The sequence below is a fragment of the Balaenoptera ricei genome, chromosome 1 (genome assembly GCF_028023285.1).
Source record: "Balaenoptera ricei isolate mBalRic1 chromosome 1, mBalRic1.hap2, whole genome shotgun sequence".
NCBI lineage: Eukaryota > Metazoa > Chordata > Mammalia > Artiodactyla > Balaenopteridae > Balaenoptera > Balaenoptera ricei.
In genome coordinates, this window is record NC_082639.1 from 137,671,373 (window position 1) to 137,694,173 (window position 22,801).

Below are 22,801 nucleotides of genomic sequence, written 5' to 3' on the forward strand. Positions count from 1 at the left end.
TTATTTCTTTCTTTTTTTTTAATGGTTTGACCACATATTCCTATGGTCAATGTACATATTCCTAAACAGTGTAGTTTGTTTTGCATGCTCATGAATAGAATTGTAATGTGTGTTTTTCTGTGACTTTCATTCAACATTTATGCTTGTTACTCATCCACATCAGTTCATGGAGCTGCAGTTCATTCATTTTCACTGTTAAATATGTTCTACAGTGTGAATATGCAAATAATGCAACTACATACATTATTTAAATACATGTTTCTCTAGGGAAAGGTTTCTCAAACTTTAGAGTGCATAAGAATTACCTGGAGAGCCTGTTAAAAAACAGGTTCCTGGGGTCCACCTTCAGAAATTCTGATTCAGTAGGTCTTGGTCAGGGTGTTAGAATTTGCATTTCTTACAAGCTCCTAGGTGATGCTGATGCTGATGCTGTGCAGAGTACGCTTTGAAGAGCAAAGCTGTAGGATGTATTTATCATTTCCTTATTTATTTGAAAGAGTTCTTCATGTAATATAAAGATTTCTGTCATTTATATGTGTTCTACATATTTTCTCCCAATTAATGACTTTTTAAGAAATCATTTTCCAGGTATTATTTGGTAAACAGAAGTTTTTAATTTTACTGTAGCCAAATTTATCTACCTTTCATTTACGGCTTATACTTTTTGTATCTTAAAGCCTTCCCTATTATAAGATCATGAAGATATTCTCTCTTAACTCATTTTCTAAATACTTTATAGTTTTGCTATTCACATCTAGGTTGTTTGGTCACCTGGAATCGATTGTGTACTGTATGGCGTATGAATTACGACATCATTTTCCCACACCAATTGTCCAACTATGAAAATTCCATATTTTCCAAACTCCTATGCAATATGATCTTTGCCAGGTATCAAATATCCATGCATTTGTAAGTCTATTTTTGGTTCTGTGCCACTAGTCTATCTATTCCTGTGCCAAAATAAAACTGTTTTCATTTACCTTTCCTTATCCTTGTTTTAAATGTGTCTCTTGTAAAGAGTATATTATTGCATTTTGAACATTTTAACTAGTCTGTTAGTCTGCACCTTTAACTTGCAGCTGTTAAGTCGTTTCCATTTATAATAATTAGATACATCTGAATTTCTATCAGCTTATTTTCTGTTTTTTAACTATCCCAAATTTTCTATGCGTCCCCCCTTTCCATTCTCATTTTCTTTTTGATTAGCCAAATATTCTACTCCTCCCCCCTGACCCCAATAATAATTTGAATTTTGTGCTTTGCTTCTATTATTTTAATGATCTTTCTAGAAAGTGTATCATGTATTTCGTACTTCCCCGTGTTTGTAGTGACTGCTCAATATTAGTTTCAAAAAATGAATGATCATGTCTATCATATTAGTAACAACTGAATAATAAGTGCCTGACTTTAAAATATCTCTGCATTTAATATGAATATAAAATTTCCTGTGAAGCCCATTTTTTAAAAAGATCTAGCTAAACGACACTTACAGCCTGGAAGGCAAGACAGACATAAACAGGTGAAAGATTTACTAGGTGTCTCAAAGTTGTTCTTAAATTCTAGACTATCAAAAGTAGATTTTACAACAAAATAATAGAACAGTTTGTTTCTTGAATATTGGCGTTATGCACGCCACTTCCATTTGCATTCACACAGATTACTTAGAAACTTGAAAACAAAATGTCCTTGATGTAGTATAGATAACTGAAACACATGTTCATGAATGCTGTGATGCTAATTAAGATTTATTAAATAAATATTCAGACATTTAATTTATTTAAATGTGAAGGAAAAGACATCCCCACTGACAACTACTATATAACATAAAAAACAAGGCAGATTTATGAACCTAACAAACCTAAAATATTTCCCATTAAATAAATAAGACAGAAAAAATGTAATAAAAGATATCCCGAGCACTTACATATCTATCAAGTTTCTCCATGTTAGCTCTATAAAATGAAACTAAACTAAACACCAGGTTCTTAAGTTGAAAGGGATGAATTATATTTTGGGGACATATATAGGAGGAGGGCATGGAAGAGCAGAAGGTAGTCCAAAAATTCAAGTCAGAGATCTAAAGATAACCTAAAACTATGTATATTTTACATAATGTACATGTTCATCTTTTAGAATCCATCTTGATTTTTAAAACCAAAAAAAATTCTAAAAAAGAAAAATACTTATTGGGCATCTCCACAAAAAATGCTCCCTATCTATGGAAAGACACTTGTAAAAGTATTTTAAGAAGTACCTCTGAAGAGACAGTTTAATAATGTGTGATCAAAGGGAACTTAAGCTTTATCTGTAACATAGGAAAGTTGAGAATGAGGATTTAACCTTGTACTATTTGTATAATTAAATATAAACAATTTTTAAATGATTACATACATTTTTAAAAGTGGAAGATACATATGTAAGCTACATAGTCTCAACTTTACTGAGAATCAAGAAATCTTTATGAAAGATGAAGCTTTATAAAAATTCTTCTGAGTGAAAATTTTCAAAGAATAAACAACATAAGTCAAGTATAACGAATACTGAAGGCAATCATGGAGCGCCTAGAACAGAAAGCAAAGGACTCTGTGTTTATTCTTTAAACAATAAGAAACCACTGCAAGTTTGAGAGTCAGGAAAGTAATATCAGTACTTAAAAATTAATTAATCAACAAAACCAAACCAAACAAAAAGGTTATTTTTTCCTTTTGAAGACTAAGAGTTATCACATATCAAATCACAAAAACTAGAAAGTATTGAAAATGGGAAAACAAATGGTATATGTTTATGTGTATGAACTGTTTAGTTTGCTGAGAGTAACAAAGAGTTTACAGCAACCAAAACTGAAAATGTTTGTTGAGAACCCAGTTTAAATAGAATATTTCAGAATTCCTGTTTGTTTGTTATACAAACATTATTCCTTCCCAGTGAATATGTTATTAGTATAAATATCAATCTTGAATCAGAATAATACGAATCTTACCTTTGATTTATATCACTAATTTCTGGGGGGAAAAACAAAACTATTATTACTTAAAAGAGTATAACTTAGGAGTACCCCCATTTCCTATCTGTTATACTAATTACAGTTTTAAAACTTGCAAAATGCTTCAAGTAAGTAAGCAAGCAACTCTACCATTCTATTAAAACCACAGATTTTTAGTAGTTCTATTTACTTTAGTCTTACAAAGTTCTCTCAGACTGGCTTTAGAGAAGATGAATTGGAAAAAAATGGTTTTTCTACCTGTTTTTACTCAATAAAAAAACATCATGTAGTAATCAACTAACAAGACAATTAATAAACACCGTTACCCTTATGTCAAAAATCTTGTGCTGCTGAATGGATACAAAAACAGAAACGTATATATGTTGTCTACAAGAAACCCACTTCAGACCTAGGGACACATACAGACTGAAAGTGAGGGGATGGAAAAAGATATTCCATGCAAATGGAAATCAAAAGAAAGCTGGAGTAGCAATTCTCATATCAGACAAAATAGATTTTAAAATAAAGACTATTACAAGAGTCAAGGAAGGACACTACATAATGATCAAGGGATCAATCCAAGAAGAAGATATAACAAATATAGATATATATGCACCCAACATAGGAGCACCTCAATACATAAGGCAACTGCTTACAGCTATAAAAGAGGAAATCAACAGTGACACAATAATAGTGGGGGACTTTAACACCTCACTTACAACAAATCACATAGCATCCAAACAGATAATTAATAAGAAAACACAAGCTTTAAATGACACAATAGACCTGATAGATTTAACTGATATTTATAGGACATTCCATCCAAAAACAGCAGATTACACTTTCTTCTCAAGTGCTCATGGAACATTCTCCAGGATAGATCACATCTTGGGTCACAATTCAAGCCTCAGTAAATCTGAGAAAACTGAAATCATATCAAGCATCTTTTCTGACCACAATGCTATGAAATTAGAAATCAATTACAGGGAGAAAAACGTAAAAAACACAAACACATGGAGGCTAAAAAATACGTTACTAAATAACCAAGAGATCACTGAAGAAAACAAAGAGGAAATCAAAAAATACCTAGAGACAAATGAAAATGAAAACACGACAATCCAAAACCTATGGGATGCAGCAAAAGCAGTTCTAAGAGGGAAGTTTATAGCTATACAATCCTACCTCAAGAAACAAGAAAAATCTCAAATAAACAACCTAACCTTACACCTAAAGGAACTAAAGAAAGAACAAACAAAACACAAAGTTAGCAGAAATCATAAAAATCAGAACAAATATAAATGAAATAGAAACAAAGAATACAATAGCAAACATCAATAAAACTAAAAGCTGGTTCTTTGAGAAGATTAACAAAACTGATAAACCATTAGCCAGACGCATCAAGAAAAAGAGGGAGAGGACTCAAATCAATAAAATTAGAAATGAAAGAGGAGAAGTTACAACCGACACCACAGAAATACAAAGCATCCTAAGAGACTACTACAAGCAACTCTGCCAATAAAATGGACAACCTGGAAGAAATGGACAAATTCTTAGAAAGGTATAGCCTTCCAAGACTGAAACTGGAAATAATAGAAAATATGAACACACCAATCACAAGTAATGAAATTGAAACTGTGATTAAAAACCTTCCACAAACAGAAGTCCAGGACCACATGGTTTCACAGGGGAATTCTATCAAACATTTAGAGAAGAGCTAACACCCATCCTTCTCAAACTCTTCCAAAAAAAGGAAGAGGAAGGAACACTCCCAAACTCATTATACGAGGCCACCATCACCCTGATACCAAAACCAGACAAAGATACTACCAAAAAAGAAATTTACAGAAAAATATCAATCATGATTATACATGAAAAAATCCTCAACAAAATACTAGTTAACAGAATCCAACAACACAATAAAAGGATCATACACCATGATCAAGTGGGATTTACCCCAGGGATGCAAGGATTCTTCAATATACACAAATCAATCAATGTGATACACCATATTAACAAATTGAAGAACAAAAACCAAATGATCACCACAAGAGATGCAGAAAAAGCTTGTGACAAAATTCAACACCCATTTATGATAAAAACTCTCCAGAAAGTGGGCACAGACGGAACCTACCTCAACATAATAAAGGCCATGTATGACAAACCCACAGCAAACATCATTCTCAATGGTGAAAAACTGAAAGCATTTCCTCTAAGATCAGGAACGAGACAAGGATGTCCACTCTCACCACTATTATTCAACATAGTTTTGGAAGCCCTAGCCATGACAATCAGAGAAGAAAAAGAAATAAAAGGAATACAAATTGGAACAGAAGAAGTAAAAGTGTCACTGTTTGCAGATGACATGATACTATACAAAGAGAATCCTAAAGATGCCACCAGAAAACTACTAGAGTTAATCAATGAATTTGGTTAAGTAGCAGGATACAAAATTAATGCACAGAAATCTCTTGCATTCCTATACATTAATGACGAAAAATCTGAAAGAGAAATTAAGGAAACACTCCTATTTACCACTGCAACAACAACAACAAAAAATACCTAGGAATAAACCTAGGTAGGGAGACAAAAGACCTGTATGCAGAAAACTATAAGACACTGATGAAATAAATTAAAGACAACACAAAAAGATGGAGAGATATACCATGTTCTTGGATTGGAAGAATCAATATTGTGAAAACGACTATACTACCCAAAGCAATCTACAGATTCAATGCAATCCCTGTCAAATTACCAAAGGCATTTTTTACAGAACTAGAACAAAATATCTTAAAATTTGTATGGAGACACAAAAGACCCCGAATAGCCAAAGCAGTCTTGTGGGAAAAAAACAGAGCTGGAGGAATCAGACTCCCTTACTTCTGACTATACTACAATGCTACAGTAACCAAGACAATATGGTTCTGGCACAAAAACAGAAATAGAGATCAATGGAACAGGATAGAAAGCCTCGAGATAAACCCACAAACCTACGGTCAACTACTCTATGACAAATGAGGCAAGGATATATAATGGTGAAAAAAGTCTCTTCAGTAAATGGTGCTTGGAAAACTGGACAGTTACAGGTAAAAGAATGAAATTAGAACACTCCCTAACACCATACACAGAAATAAACTCAAACTGGATAAGAGACCTAAATGTAAGACCAGACACGATAAAACTCTTAGAGGAAAACATAGGAAGAACACTCTTTGACATAAATCACAGCAAGATCTTTTTTGATCCACTTCCTAGAGTAATGGAAATAAAAAGAAAAAAAAAAACAAATAGGACCTAATGAAACTTAAAAGCATTTGCACAGCAAAGGAAACTAAAGACAAGATGAAAAGAGAACCCTCAGAATGGGAGAAAATGTTTGCAAATGAAACAACGGACAAAAGATTAATCCCCAAAATATATAAACAGCTCATGCAGTTCAGTATTAAAAAAACAAACAACCCAATCCAAAAAAGGGCTGAAGACCTAAATAGACATTTCTCCAAAGAAGACATGCAGATGGCCAAGAAGCACATGAAAAGATGCTCAACATCACTAATTATTAGAGAAATGCAAATCAAAACTACAATGAGATATCACCTCATACCAGTTAGAATGGGCATCATAAGAAAATCTACAAACAACAAATGCTGGAGATGGTGTGGAGAAAAGGGAACCCTCTTGTACTGTTGGTGGGAATGTAAATTGATATACCCGCTATGGAGAACAGTATGGAGGTTCCTTAAAAAACTAAAAATAGAACTACCATATGACCCAGCAATCCCACTACTGGGCATATACCCTGAGAAAACCATAATTCAAAAAGACACATGCACCCCATGTTCATTGCAGCACTATTTACAATAGGCAGGTCGTGGAAGCAACCTAAATGCCCATTGACAGATGAATGGATAAAGAAGATGTGGTACGTATATACAATGGAATATTACTCAGCCATAAAAAGGAACGAAATTGGGTCCTTTGTAGAGACGTGGATGGTTCTAGAGACTGTCATACAGAGTGAAGTAAGTCAGAAAGAGAAAAACAAATATCGTATATTAACGCATATATGTGGAATCTAGAAAAATGGTACAGATGAACTGGTTTTCAGGGCAGAAATTGAGACACAGATGTAGAGAACAAACATGTGGACACACCAAGGGGGGGAAAGTGGCGGTGGTGGGGGTGGTGGTGGGATAAATTGGGAGACTGGTTTGACATATATATACTGATATGTATAAAATGGATAACTAATAAGAACCTGCTGTATAAAAAAATAAATAAAATTAAATTAAATTAAAAAAAAGAAATAAGACCTTCCCCATGACATGATTATAAGAAAAAAAAAAAAGAAAAGAAAAAAAGAAATGAAGGAACAATAGCAAAGATCAATAACCCTAAAAGTTGGTTCTTTGAGAAGATAAACAAAATTGATAAACCATTAGCCAGACTCATCAAGAAAAAAAGGGAGAAGACTCAAATCAACAGAATTAGAAATGAAAAAGGAGAAGTAACAAATGACACTGCAGAAATACACAGGATCAAGAGAGATTACTACAAGCAACTATGTGCCAATAAAATGGACAACCTGGAAGAGATGGACAAATTCTTAGAAAAGCACAACCGTCCAACACTAAACCAGGAAGAAATAGAAAATATAAACAGACCAATCACAAGCACTGAAATTGAGACTGTGATTAAAACTCTTCCAAGAAAAAAGAGCCGAGGACCAGATGGCTTCACAGGCGAATTCTATCAAACATTTAGAGAAGACCTAACACCTATCCTTCTCAAACTCTTTCAAAAGATGTCAGAGGAAGGAACACTCTCAAACTCATTCTACGAGGCCACCATCACTGTGATACCAAAACCAGACAAAGATGTCACAAAGAAAGAAAACTACAGGCCAATATCGCTGATGAACATAGACGCAAAAATCCTCAACAAAATACTAGCAAACAGAATCCAACAGTACATTAAAAGGATCACACACCACGATCAAGTGGGGTTTACCCCAGGAATGCAAGGATTTTTCAGTATATGCAAATCAATCAATGTGATAAACCATATTAACAGGTTGAAGGAGAAAAACCATATGATCATCTCAATAGATGTAGAAAAAGCTTTCGACAAATTTCAACACCCATTTATGATAAAAACCCTCCAAAAAGTAGGCATAGAGGGAGCTTACCTCAACATAATAAAGGCCATATATGACAAACCCACAGCCAACATCATTCTCAATGGTGAAAAACTGAAAGCATTTCCTCTATGATCAAGAACAAGACAAGGTTGTCCACTCTCACCACTATTATTCAACATAGTTTTGGAGGTTTAAGCCAAAGCAATGAGAGAAGAAAAAGAAATAAAAGGAATACAAATCAGAAAAGGAGATGTAAAGCTGTCACTGTTTGCAGATGACATGATACTATACATAGAGAATCCTAAAGATGCCACCAGAAAACTACTAGAGCTAATCAATGAATTTGGTAAAGTTGCAGGATACAAAATTAATGCACAGAAATCTCTTGCATTCCTATACACTCATGATGAAATCAGAAAGAGAAATTAAGGAAACACTCCCATTTACCATTGCAACAAAAAGAATAAAATACCTAGGAATAAATCTACCTAAGGAGACAAATGACCTGTAAGCAGAAAACGATAAGACACTGATGAAAGAAATTAAAGATGATACAAACAGATGGAGAGATATACCATGTTCTTTGATTGGAAGAATCAACATCGTGAAAAGGACTATACTACTCAAAGCAATCTACAGATTCAGTGCAATCCCTATCAAACTACCACTGGCATTTTTCACAGAACTAGAACAAAAATTTCACAATTTGTATGGAAACAGAAAAGACCCCGAATAGCCAAAGCAATCTTGAGAAAGAAAAACGGGCTGGAGGAATCAGGCTCCTGGACCTCAGACTATACTACAAAGCTACAGTAATCAAGAGAGTATGGTACTGGCACAAAAACAGAAATATAGATCAACAGAATAGGATAGAAAGCCCAGAGATAAACCCACACACATATGGTCACCATATCTTTGATAAAGGACGGAAGAATATACAGTGGAGAAGAGACAGCCTCTTCAATAAGTGGTGCTGGGAAAACTGGACAGTTACATGTAAAAGAATAAAATTAGAACACTCTCTAACACCATACACAAAAATAAACTCAAAATGGATTAAAGACCTAAATGTAAGGCCAGACACTATCAAACTCTTAGAGGAAAACATAGGCAGAACACTCTATGACATAAATCACAGCAAGATCCTTTTTGACACACCTCCTAGAGAAATGGAAATAAAAACAAAAATAAACAAATGGGACCTAATGAAACTTACAAGCTTTTGCACAGCAAAGGAATAACTAAACAAGACGAAAAGACAGCCCTCAGAATGGGAGAAGATAGATGCAAATGAAGCAACTGACAAAGGATTAATCTCCAAAATTTAGAAGCGGCTCCTGCAGCTCAATATCAAATAAACAAACAACCCAATCCAAAAATGGGCAGAAGATCTAAATAGACATTTCTCCAAAGAAGATATACAGATTGCCAACAAACACATGTTAAGATGCTCAACATCACTAATCATTAGAGAAATGCAAATCAAAACTACAATGAGGTATCACCTCACACCAGTAAGTATGGTCATCATCAAAAAATCTACAAACAATAAAGTCTGGAAAGCGTGTGGAGAAAAGGGAACCCTTTTGCACTGTTGGTGGGAATGTAAATTGATACAGCCACTATGGAGAACAGTATGCAGGTACCTTAAAAAACTAAAAATAGAACTACCATACGACCCAGCAATCCCACTACTGGGCATATACCTGGAGAAAACCATAATTCCAAAAGAGTCATGTAGCACAATGTTCATTGCAGCTCTATTTACAATAGCCAGGACATGGAAGCAACCTAAGTGTCCATCAACAGATGAATGGATAAAGATGTGGCACATATATACAATGGAATATTACTCAGCCATAAAAAGAAACGAAACAGTTATTTGTCGTGAGGTGGATGAAGATGTGGCACATATATACAATGGAATATTACTCAGCCATAAAAAGAAACGAAACAGTTATTTGTCGTGAGGTGGATGGACCTAGAGTGTGTCCTACAGAGTGAAGTAAGTCAGAAAGAGAAAAACAGTACCATATGCTAACACATATATATGGAATCTTAAAAAAAAAAAAAGAAGGTTATGAAGAACCTATGGGCAGGACAGGAATAAAGATGCAGATGTAGAGAATGGACTTGAGGACACGGGGAGGGGGAAGGGTAAGCTGGGACGAAGTGAGAGAGTGGCATGGACTTATATATACTACCAAATGTAAAATCGATAGCTAGTGGGAAGCAGCAGCATAGCACAGGGAGATCAGCTCAGTGCTCTGTGACCACCTAGAGGGGTGGGATAGGGCGGATGGGAGGGAGATGCAAGAGGGAGGGGATATGGGGATATACGTATATGTATAGCTGATTCACTCTGTTATAAAGCAGAAACTAACACACCATTGTAAAGCAATTATACTCCAAAAAAGATATTAAAAAAGAAATAAAAACTGAGAACCAAAAAAAAAAAAATGATGGCCGTTGGTGAGTATGTGTATAATATTAAAAACTAAAAAAGCTACTCTAATTAAATGACTGATAAAATATTAATTAATAATAATAACTAAGTAATTATTGAGCATCATGTTCGAAGAGCTTTACAGACAGCATCTTCCTTTCATAATCCTCGTAAGAGACCCAAAAGGCTATCTCTATTTTAATGATAAGGAACTTGGGGAGAGAAGTTAATCAATTTGCCCAAAGTAACATTTCTAGTCAGAGACAAAACAGGGATTTAAATAAGGGAATAGTAGGTCCCAATGGAAAAGAGCAGCATGTGGGGAAAAAAAAAAAATCTATCTGCTAATGAAAAGAGAATTCTACCCACATATACATGTTCATACATACCCTCCTGGAATTTAATTATGGAATTATGTCAGTATGCAAGTGAAATAAATAGTAAGTTGGAATAAGGAAAAGATGTTATGATACATTAAGATTTAAATTTACCTTTTTGAAAGGTAATATTGTGTTCATGATATGGTGCTAGATTATCTTTTTTTTTTTTTTTTTACTCGAGATTATCAATAAAAAAAGGAATCAAGAATCAAGGAGATTTAACAATGCTAAAGTTAAATTACAGGTGTTTACTGCTTTAGCAAACATTCAAGGTAGGAAATCAGATATAGAAGACAAAGGAATTATGAGTAAAAGTGACCACATAATTTATCTTCCAACCCATAACACTTTTGAGAATGAAAGAAATCCCTATCAGTAATTATGATGGTAAGACAGATATAATATAAACTAGGACTGCTCCAGGCAAATCCAGACATTTGGTCACCCTAGTTAAGAAAAATACTTTAACAAAAAATTCTTTGGTATGATTTTTTTTTGAGTACTTACTATGTTAGCATGTACTCCACAATACAAGACTTTATCTGTCTTATTCACTGCCCCTAGATGGGTGCTTTATGCACAGTAGGCACTCAATAAATAATTGTTGAAGGAATTATTAGGTTTCCTTTAATTAAAAAAAAAAAAAGGTTTCCTGTGTCTAAACAATACAGCTTCATTGTTTAAACATCATTATGACCTAAGTTTGTAAACAAATAAGCATTATTCATGCATGCAAAGACTCAGAGGAACAACAACAAAAATAATCAACAAACCCATCTCTATGTATTAGACATGGGAGACAGAACACTGAAATTAAGGCACAGCAATTAATGAGTAAAAATGGCATACTACATAGTTCTAATTTAGAGTATAATAATGAACATAAAGTTCAAACCTACAAAGAAAGTTATTCATTTTAAAACTTTCTTTTATCTTAGTCATGAAAACCAACGAGAAAAGAAGACAAATCTTTCATTTCTTACCTGCACAGCCGAAAGCCAGATGGTATCTAGAAGAGGGGCTGAATTTAACACAGCACACGTTAGCCTTCGCCTCAATGCTTGCCACCGAGTTGTCTAGGTTGGTAGACCATAGCTTCACTAAGAGTAAGGAACAATAAAAATGAAAATAAACAATACATAGGCCAATGCTTCTGTAACTGAGAAAGTCTGCTTATTGCCACAGCTGTCTTTTCATACTAATCTAAGCATTTTGGTTTACTAGGATCAAAAATGTTTAAACTGAATGAATGAATAATAGAACAGTATATTTAAACCAACAGAGCTTAGTTTCAAAGTCAGAAAACATTACATAATCAATACATCTCATACCTAAGGCATAAAAGACAGGTTAAAAAAAAGCAATCTGAAATACATGTGTATTTGCCTTAGTATTCTTTAAATAGTGTGTGTGTGCGTGTATGAGTAGGGCAACTACATGGTTTATCGTCCAACCTAATTACACTTTTGAGAACCTCACATACACACGTACACACACATTTTCACATGTACGATATATATCAGATTGTATATATGATATATACACAAATATCTTTTAAAGTACGTGGGATCAGTTCTTATTTCATCTTTCAATTAAGAATTCCATGATTTTAAAATTTTACATGGGAACTTAGTTGTATGATTTAGTACGTCTAAAGTAACAGGTGACAGAATTGCTTAGCTGAACTTCAAAATTTTGCCTTAATATTTGATATTTAGTCCATTCCAATGGTATATACTGAGATTTGTAAGGATTAGGGAGTGAAAAGCTGACTGATCAGAGCAGGTCAGATCTGAAAACAGAAGTATAAAAGTGAGATGTTATCTTGTGTGTTACCAGAGCAAGCATATCATTTTTAAACAAAAATGTCTTAGTAGACACTAGAATACAAACAGACTTTCAAGATATAGGTTATGATCCTGGTTGCACATTAGTATTAATAACAAACATTAACAATAACAACAACAAAAGCCTTCCTAACCCATCGTTCTATGGGTCCCAATGTCTCATCAGGACAGTGCCCAGATGGGGTCCAGGTATTGGTGGTTTTTTAAAAAGCTCTCTGGGGGCTTCCCTGGTAGCGCAGTGGTTAAGAATCCACCTGCCAGTGCAGGGGACACGGGTTCAAGCCCTGGTCCAGGAAGATCCCACATGCCGCAGAGCAACTAAGCCTGTGCGCCACAACTACTGAGCCTGAGCTCTAGAGCCTGCGAGCCACAACTACTGAGCCCATGTGCCACAACTACTGAAGCCCACGCACCTAGAGCCCATGCTCCACAACAAGAGAAGCCACCGCAATGAGAAGCCCGCGTACTGCAATGAAGACCCAACACAGCCAAAAATAAATAAATTTTTAAAAAAAAGCTTTCTGAGTGATTCTAATGTGTAAAGCAGAATTGAAAACCAAAATATAGAGCTGGAGGCATAATAAAATTTTAGAATCTTTTTAGGATTATTAATACAGTGATCTTTAAATAGGAGTGAAAAACATAAAAATGGTTCCAACAACTACCACTTCTATGAATGTTATTTCATAAGAATAGAGACTTCCTCTGTGTGAACAGGATCATTTATCTTCTATGAATAGAATTTCACAAGAACAGAAAATTTCTTTAAATATGTGAAACCTCTGAATAAAAATTAATCATTAAAAAAAGTTATTTAAAACCTGATGAATCTATTAGCCTTCCCAGAGAAACATAAGATACTCATTACTAAAACAAAAAAATAACAGTTTTAAATAGAAATATTTGATTTGTTTCACGTTATTTTCCAACAGGAATCATGTGCTATTTCAGTCAACATACCATTGTTCAGGCAATTAAGATACACAATTCTGAGATGAGATGGCTAGCTGTAATTAAAGGTCTGCATGTCAAATAGTACTTATAGATTAGAATATCAAGTGGTAGAACTGTACTCTAACAGCGTGGCAAGCCAAAGTTAATCCACAACAAATATTTATGGAGCACCTACTAATTCCATAACCTCACTACTAATCACTAAGAACCTTTACAAACAAGGGTTATATATCAGTGTTTTATGACTATTAAATATGAGTAGTCACAAAAATGAACCAGAACTAACAGAACAACAGCTAACTTAGAAGTGAGGTCTTCTTTTTTATTTCAAAGTAATTTTCTCAATGGAGTAATCATTTACATTTTAAAAATAAGACATAATGGTAACCACCATGGTTATAATTTTCAACACGTAAGATATCAGAATCTAATATAACTGTCTGAACTGTAAGGATACCTAAGGTTTAAAATACTATAAAGATACACTGAATATATAAAGCATAGAAAAGAAAAATGCACAAGGAATATAATGCTGTTCTTAAGTTATTAGTTATTAAATAGAACAGGTATTGTGGGTTAAATTGTTTTCCCCAAAAAGATATGTTGAAGTCCTAACACTAGGTACCTATGAGTGTCAACTTATTTTGAAATAGGGTCTTTACAGATGTAATCAAGTTAAGATGAGGTCATACTGGAATAGGATGGGCCCTAAATCCAATGACTTATATCTTTATAAGGAGAGGGAGACTTGGCTACAGACGCAAAGAGTGAAGAAGGCGATGTGTAGAGAGAGGCAGAAATTGGATGCAGCTACAAGTAAAAGAATGCCAAGGACTGCTATGTAACCACCAGAAGCTAGGAAGGCAGCAAGGACGGAGTCTTCCCTAGAGTCTTCAGAGGGAGAATGGCCCTGCCAATACCTTACTCCGGGCTTCTAAGCCTGCAGTACTGTGAGAGAATAAATTTCTATTGTAGGAGCCAAGCAGGTAGTGGTACACTGCTATGGCAGTCCTAGGGAACTAATACAACAGATATGATGAAATAACATTAAAATCAACTTAATATCCTAAGATAACATCATAGGTCAAAAGTTAAAATAGTATAATCTTTCGGAGAAAGAAATCAATAAAAGTACCGGAAGAAAATGTGTAAGACAGAATTCCCTGGTGGCCCAGTGGTTAGGACTTGGTGCTCTCACTGCCAGGGGCCTGGGTTTGATCCCTGTTAAGAGGAACTAAGATCCACAAGCTGCGTGGTGTGGCCAAAAAAAAAAAAAGAAAATGTCTAAGACAAATATAAATGAGATGTTCTTCACAATAAGGAACTATGGTTCCTTTCTCCTTAAAAGTCTGATAGTAAGAATTTCTTTTAACTACAAAATTATAGTCTCAACATTTATTGTGAAAATTCCTTTTGGCAAGAAAAAACAAAAGCAAATTTAAAAGAAAATATCCTCAAGATGAAGAGCTAAGGCAATTAAACCAAACAAAACACATTGCCCTTATTTATATAGTCTCCTGTGACACTCAGCAAAAAATCAAAATAGTGACCCTTAGGAAAATCATGTCAAAATGTAGGAGACTAAAAAAAAAAAAAAAACAACTTGTTCTGAATACTATCTAGCTGCCTTTAGGAAATGAATTTTTTACTTATAACTAAGTGTTTTATTACAAGTTTCATTAATGTTAATAGGTAAAGAAAAGGTTTTTGTTTTTTTGTTTTTCTGGTTTTTTTGAGTATCACCTGAATCTTAAGTCCCATTAAAAAGTCCTGAATCTTAAAAAATCCAACTACCCTAGAGGATTGGTGAGGTTTATCATCTACAAATCTTTAAGGTCTGGGTTAAACACTCCGTAAGTTCTTTTGTTCAAAATTATTTTTTCCAAAAACAGAACACATTACATATCTATAATAATGTCAGTACCAATTTCAATGTGCAGGATTTATGTTTCTGAGCTTTTCAGACTGGGTCCACTGTATACCTATTTGCACAAAGCTTCCTAAGAAAGAATTCATTGTAAAAGATAAAGGAAACAGGCCCAGGAGTTTGACACAGTAAGAAAGCCTGTCTTTAATGAGAATGTGCAAGTATGAGTATGATTCATATCTGGTACTCCTGAAGGCACTTCTAAACTACTGTCTAGATCCTACAGAAAACAGAATGAATTAAAAGGGAGAATGCTGCTTCACCCAAAACTATCATAAACATCTATACTATTTGATAAGTCTAAAAAAGGGTAAAAGATTAAACCACAAAGATGTGTACTTTCACAGTGCTAATTATCAAACATAAGTTTTTCTTTTAAACTTCATCAAAGAGAAAACAGGCCTTGTCGCATTAGTTAGCTATTGTTGCACAGCAAATTGCCCCAAAACTTAGCAACTTAAAACAACAAAATTTACTATGTCACATAGTTTCTGAGAATCAGGAATCTCCAAGCAGCTTGGCTGGGTGCTTTTGGCTCACCGTCTCAAGGTTCAGAGGTCACAGTAAAGCTGAGCTGAAGGATTCGTTTCAAAGCTCACTCAACACAGCTCTTGGAGTGAGGATTCGGTTCCCCACCATTTGGGCTTATGACACAGCTAGCTTCTCCCAAACCAAGTGAATGGAAAGAGAATGATGAAGACAGATAAACTAATTTCAGAAGGGACATACCTTCACTTCTACAGTATTCTGGTATCATGCAGACTGGAGCAATGGGGAAGCAGGGGAACTAAACAAGTGTGGGAATAATAGAAGCCAAAGATCACTGGGGTCCATCTGGGATGCTGGCCAACACAAGCCTTTTAATTTCATTTGGATCCAGGAGATATTATACTTAGTAGAGTTATAACTTATGAGAATGATAACTGTTATCATAAAGCTGTTTATTTATTATGTTGCAGTTCAATTTTTAGTCCTCTGATGATAAGAAGTAGAAGCATTTCATTCAGTATGAGTTAAGTAAAATTAATTTTTAAAATTTACCAAGATTTCAAATTCAGCACTTTTATATTATATTTACATTAACATATACAACTATGAAAATTTGGAATAAATCAGGCTAAATTTAGGGTGTCCTAAAGCCTGAATTCTTCAAACTCATATATGGAGGGGAAAAAACCTTTAAAGAATGTGCTTATTCTATTTCAAAAGCAAGATTATTTATTGGAAATGACTCTTAGGTTATGTATTTTAAAAGGAAAATACATTTTCCCAAAAGAACTTATAAAATGGCTCATGAAACTCTTTTCTGATTACCTTGCTAGGTATTGACAGTTCTTTAACATGCAAATATGTGCACATATAATTGGAAGTAAACTGTTTTTACTTATTTTTTAAACTTTTTATCTTATAACTGGCTTAGAGAAGTTAGATCAACATGGTTGATCTGTCGGGGAAAAAAGTTCAGTCATCATTTATGAGGAATTAAACTATTTTTAAAATATACAAATCAGAAAAATATTATTTGTAAGGACTGAGTAATTATGCAATGAAAAAATAACTTCCATTGTTAATAATGGTTAAAAATTGATTAAACAACAAATATAAAAAATGTTAAATATTTTCGTGTAAAATACATTAAAAGTAATTTAAAATATTCTTACTATAAAATTATTATAAAGGCTATATTTTATAAGTAAAATCACCAAACAGTCAAGGAGTGATAAATATATTTAAGAAACAGTAAATACAGGCATTCCTGTATTGAGGGTTTTGTTCCAGGCCACCACAATAATGCAAGTACTGTAATAAAGGGAGTCACAAAATTTCTGTTTTCCCAATACATGTAAAATCCATGTTTACATTATACTGCAGTCTATTAAATGTGCAGTAGCGTTATATCCAAAAAAAAATTTTTTACACACCTTAATTAAAAAATATTTTATTGCTAAAAAATGGCAACCATCATCTGAGTCTTTTTACTGGTAGACTGTTTTGCCTCTAAGTTGATGGCTGCTGACTGATCAGAATGGTGGTTGCTGAAGGCTTGGGGTGGCTGCAGCAACTTCTTAAAGTAAGACAGCAGTGAAGTCTGCCCCATCTACTAACTCTTCCTTTCATGAACAATTTCTCTGTTTTCAATTGACTTTGCCCAGATTCATCAGAGGAATCACACTATCTATGGCAGATATAGCCTTACAAAATGTATTTCTTAAATAATAAGATTTGAAAGTTGAAATTACTCCCTGATCTATAGGCTGTAGAATGGATGTTGTATTAGCAGGCATGAAAAAAAACATTAATCTCATTGTCTCTCTCCATCAGAGGTCTTGGATGACCAGGAGCACTGTCAATGAGCAGTACTATTTTGAAAGGAATCTTTTTTTCTGAGCAGGAGGTCTCAACAGTGGACTTAAAATATTCAGCAAACCATGTTGTAATCAGATGTGCAGTCATGCAGGCTTTGTTGTTCCATTTAAGGAGCACAGGCAGAGTGGATTTAGCATAATTCTTAAGGGCCCTACAATTTTCAAAATGGCAAATGAGCACTGGCTTCAATTTCAAGTTACCAGCTGCTTTAGCCCCAACAAGAGTCGGCCTGTCCTTTAAAGCTTTGAAACCAGGCACTGACTTCTCTAGTTATGGAAATCCTAGATGGCATAATACTGTTTCATTTACATTGAAACTATGTTGTTTAGTAGAGCCACCTTCATTATCTCAGCTAGATCTTCTGGATAATTTGCAACAGCTTCTAATCAGCACTTGCAGCTTCACTGTGCACTTTTATGTTGTAAAGACAGTTTCTTTTCTTAAACCACGTGAGTCAACCTCCGCTAGCTTCAAACTTTTCTTCTGCAACTTCCTCACCTCTCTCAGCTTTCACAGAATTGAAAAGAGGTAGGGTCTTGCTCTGGATTAGGCTTTGGCTTAAGGGAATATTTGATCTTCTATCCAGACCACTAAAACTTTCTTCATATCAGCAATAAGGCTATTCCACTTTCTTATCATCCATGTGTTCACTGGAATAACACTTTTAATTTCCTTCAAGAACTTTTCCTTAGCATTCACAACTTGGCTAAGTGTTTGGTGCAAGAGGCCTAGCTTTCAGCCTATCTTGACTCTCAACATGCCTTCTTCACTAACCTTAATCATTTCTAGCTTTTGATTTAAAGTTAGATGTGCCACATGAAAAGATGCTCAACATCATAACTAATTATTAGAGAAATGCAAATCAAAACAACAATGAGGTACCACCTCACAGTGCTCAGAATGGCCATCATCAGAAAGTCTACAAATAACAAATGCTGGAGAGGGTGTGGAGAAAAGGGAACCCTCGTACACTGTTGGTGGAAATGTAAGTTGGTGTAGACACTATGGAAAACAGTATGGAGGTTCCTCAAAAAACTAAAAATAGAGTTGCCATATGATCCAGCAATCCCACTCCTGGGCATATATCTGGATGAAACTATAATTCAAAAAGATACATACACCCCTATGTTCAAAGCAGCAGTATTCACAATAGTCAAGACATGGATAAAATCTAAATGTCCATCAACAGAGGAATGGATAAAGAAAATGTGGTACATATATATACAATGGAATACTACTCAGCCATAAAAAAGAATGAAATAATGCCATTTGCAGCAACATGGATGGACCTAGAGATCATCATACTAAGCGAGGTGAGAAAGAGAAAGACAAATACCATATGACATCACTTATATGTGGAATCTAAAGTATGACACAAATGAATTTACCTACGAAACAGAAACAGACTCATAGACTTAGAGAACAGATTGGTGGTTGCCAAGGGGGAGGGGAATGGGAGAGGGATGGAGTTGGAGGTTGGGGTTAGCATATGTAAGCTATTATATATAGGATGGATAAACACAAGGTCCTACTGTATAGCACAGAGAACTATATTCAGTATAGTTAAACCATAATGGAAAAGAATATGAAAAAAGATGTATATATATGTATAACTGAATCACTTTGCTGCACAGCAGAAATTAACACAAACATTGTAGATCAACTATACTTTGATTTATAAAAAATAAATAAATAATAAAGTGAGATGTGCAACTCTTCTGTTCAATTGAACAATTAGAGGCCAACGGAGGGTCATTAACTGGCCTAATTTCAACATTGTTATGTCTCAGGGAATAGGGAGGCCTGAAGAGAAGGAGAGAGACAGAGGAACGGACGGGGTGGAGCAATCAGAACACACACTACGTTTATCGATTAAGTTTGCCATCTTATATAGGTGCAGTGTGTGGCACTCCAAAACAATTACAATAGAAACACCAAAGATCACTGATAACAGATCACCATAACACATATAAAAATATTGAAAAAGTTTGAAATTTTGCGAGAATTACCAAAATGTGACAGAGAGACATGAAATGAGCAAAAGCTGTTGGAAAAATGGCGCCAATAGACTTGCTCTATACAGGGTTACCATAAGCCCTCAATTTGTAAAAAACATAGTATTAGCAAGGTGCAATAAAATGAGGTATGCCTGTAACACTTTTGAGGGAGGCGTAAATGCATTTGGGAATTTTAGTACCAACCAAGACAGAGTAATCTGTCAGTCTCTCTCACTGTGAGTTTACTCTGGACAATTATCAAGAAAACAGAAAGTGACTCTCTGAGGAATGTGAATAATAAGGAAAACCAGTCATTTGGGGGAGGAAATTCAAGACTTAAGAAGTGACCAACATGGAGGTGAGAACACCGTTTTGTTCCTCCCTCTATTCTCCCATAGAGAGGCAAAGTCAGTACCTCAATCAGCAAAAACTAAGGAAAATCCCTGTGTATCTGGACATAAGACTAATAAAAGGGGTTCTTGCAAGCCAGAGGTTTGGGAGTAATTTTCATTGTTTTTCTTTTGTTTCATCCTTTTACTCTTTCAACTTCTCCCCAAGGGAGGGCTTTAGTCACAGAGCTGCATCAGTATGGGAAGCTAATGCACCAAGAGAAACTCCATCTCCATGGCCATAAAAAGGAGTAACTCATCTGTACAGAAAATGCTACTTTCTTGAGAAACCCTCAGTAAAAAAGACTCTGGGGGATGAAGAGTGTGCAGTAGAAACTTCAAAAAGAAAGCACTAGAAAAGGAGATCCCATACTTCTGTGTATGAACAGCATAAGTCTTGTAGTTACTTCTGAGTTCTATGTGCAAGATGGAAACAAAGTGGAATGGCAAAGGTTATGAGCATTGAAAAGACCTACTAATTTCCAGATTAACCTCTGACTGGCATATGCATCAGGCAAACCAATGGAGCACAGCAAAGGCTTTGAAAACTGACCTGACAGTAAAACAACCACTCACATAGGCAAGATAGAACTTACGGTCAAAATCTAAACCAACTGGTTGCCCGATTTAAAAAAACAAAACAAAGCACTCTCCAGAAAATCTGAACAGTAGCCAGAGTTGTACAAAATAATATTCAAAATGCTTAACATATAACCTCAAAATAACTCAACATACAAAAATCCAGGAAAATGTGAAGAATTTTCAAAGGAAGATGCAATCAACAGAGCAATGCTATAAAACAGACTGTAAATCAACTATTGTAACTATGTTCCATGGGGTAAAAGTAATAAACACATTTAAAATTAATGGAAAGATAGACGTACTCAGAAGAGATATAGAAACTGTGAAAAAGAACAAAATAGAAAAATTTAAAACAATCACAGTACTTTACATAAAAGAGTCACTGAGGTAAATTCATAGCAAAAGGGAGATGGACACATAAAAGTTAGTGAATGAGAAGACAGAAGAGAAATTACTCAATCTGAAGAAAGAAAAAAATATTGACAAGAAAAGGACAGAGTCTCAGGGACCTATAAGACAAAATAAAAAGGTTTAACATTCATGCAGTTGGAATCCCAAAGGAAAAAAGAATGAAATTACTGGTTTGATGAGTATCTAACAAAGCAGTTTCAGAAGAAAGAATATCAATAGGGATGAAGAGTGACATTAAATACTGATAAAAGGGTCAGTTCACCAAGAAAATATAACATGTCTAAATGTTCCTGACCCTAACAATACAGCTTCCCCCCAAAATGAGGCAAAACACCCTCTTCCCCAAGATAACTGAAAGGAGAAATAAAACTAGATTTCAACACTCCTGTTTCATAATTAATAAAACAAGGAGACCAAAAAAGGGGGATATAGAAAACCAAAAAAATATTATCAACAAGATTGATCTGACACTTATAGAACACTCCATCAAACAGCAGAGTATAGATTTTTTCAATGCACTTGGAATACGTACCAAGGTAGATTGTATTCTGGACCACAAAACAAATCATAACAAATTTAAAAGGATTAAAATTATATAAAAATATGTTCTCTAATTATAAAAGAATTAAGCTATAAATCGGTAACAGTAAGAGCTCTGACATTTTTTTAAAAAGATGGAAAATGTTAAAATATTTTAAAATAATTCTTAGCCAAGCAAGACAATCACAAGAGATATTAGATGTAATTTTATTTATTTTTATATTTTTTATTTATTTATTTTTTGGCTGTGCCGCACGGCATGTGGTTCTCTGACCAAGGATCAAACCTGTGCCCCCTGCAGTGGAAGCACGGAGTCTTAACCACTGGACCACTGGGGAAGTCACAGATGTAATCTTAAATTGAATGAAAAACACATTATATGAAAATCTGTGGGATCAGTTAAAGTAGTGCTTAAAGGGAAATGTATAACAAAAAATATTTATATTAGAAAAGATAAATGCTCAAATCAATGACATAAACTTCAACTGTAACAACCTAGAAAAAGAAGAAATTAAACCCAAAGCAAGAAGAAAAAATTAATGGACAAACATCAATGAAACTGAAAACAGAAAAACCAATAAAATCAGTTAGATATTTGAAAAGATCAATAAGATTGATAAACCTAACATCACACTGATCTAAGTACATAAATAATAAAAAAAAGAAAGGACACAAAATACCAATTCCTGAAAGATACAAACTACCAAAGCTCACTCAAAAAGAAATAGATTAATTGAACAGTCCTAAATCTACTAAAGAAATTAAGTTCTTAGTTAAAACATTCAAACAAAGAAAACTCCAGGACAGAAAGCTTTAATGACAAATTCTACCAAACATTTAA

At 34.4% G+C, this 22,801-nt stretch overlaps 1 protein-coding gene and 1 non-coding gene across 7 annotated transcripts in view; both read right to left on the reverse strand.

The window, feature by feature from the left end:
* COP1 (COP1 E3 ubiquitin ligase) overlaps positions 1 to 22,801 on the reverse strand; it is a 267,664-nt gene that overhangs the window by 86,628 nt on the left and 158,235 nt on the right. For all 6 annotated transcript variants that reach the window (XM_059937005.1, XM_059937022.1, XM_059937032.1 and 3 more), the window contains one exon: positions 11,930 to 12,046. In XM_059937005.1, the coding sequence (XP_059792988.1) occupies positions 11,930 to 12,046 (117 nt within the window). The remainder of the gene's footprint in view (positions 1 to 11,929; positions 12,047 to 22,801) is intronic.
* On the reverse strand, positions 17,074 to 17,156 carry LOC132354981 (small nucleolar SNORD12/SNORD106). The gene has a single exon (XR_009499485.1). It is a non-coding gene; the product is annotated as a small nucleolar SNORD12/SNORD106 (small nucleolar RNA).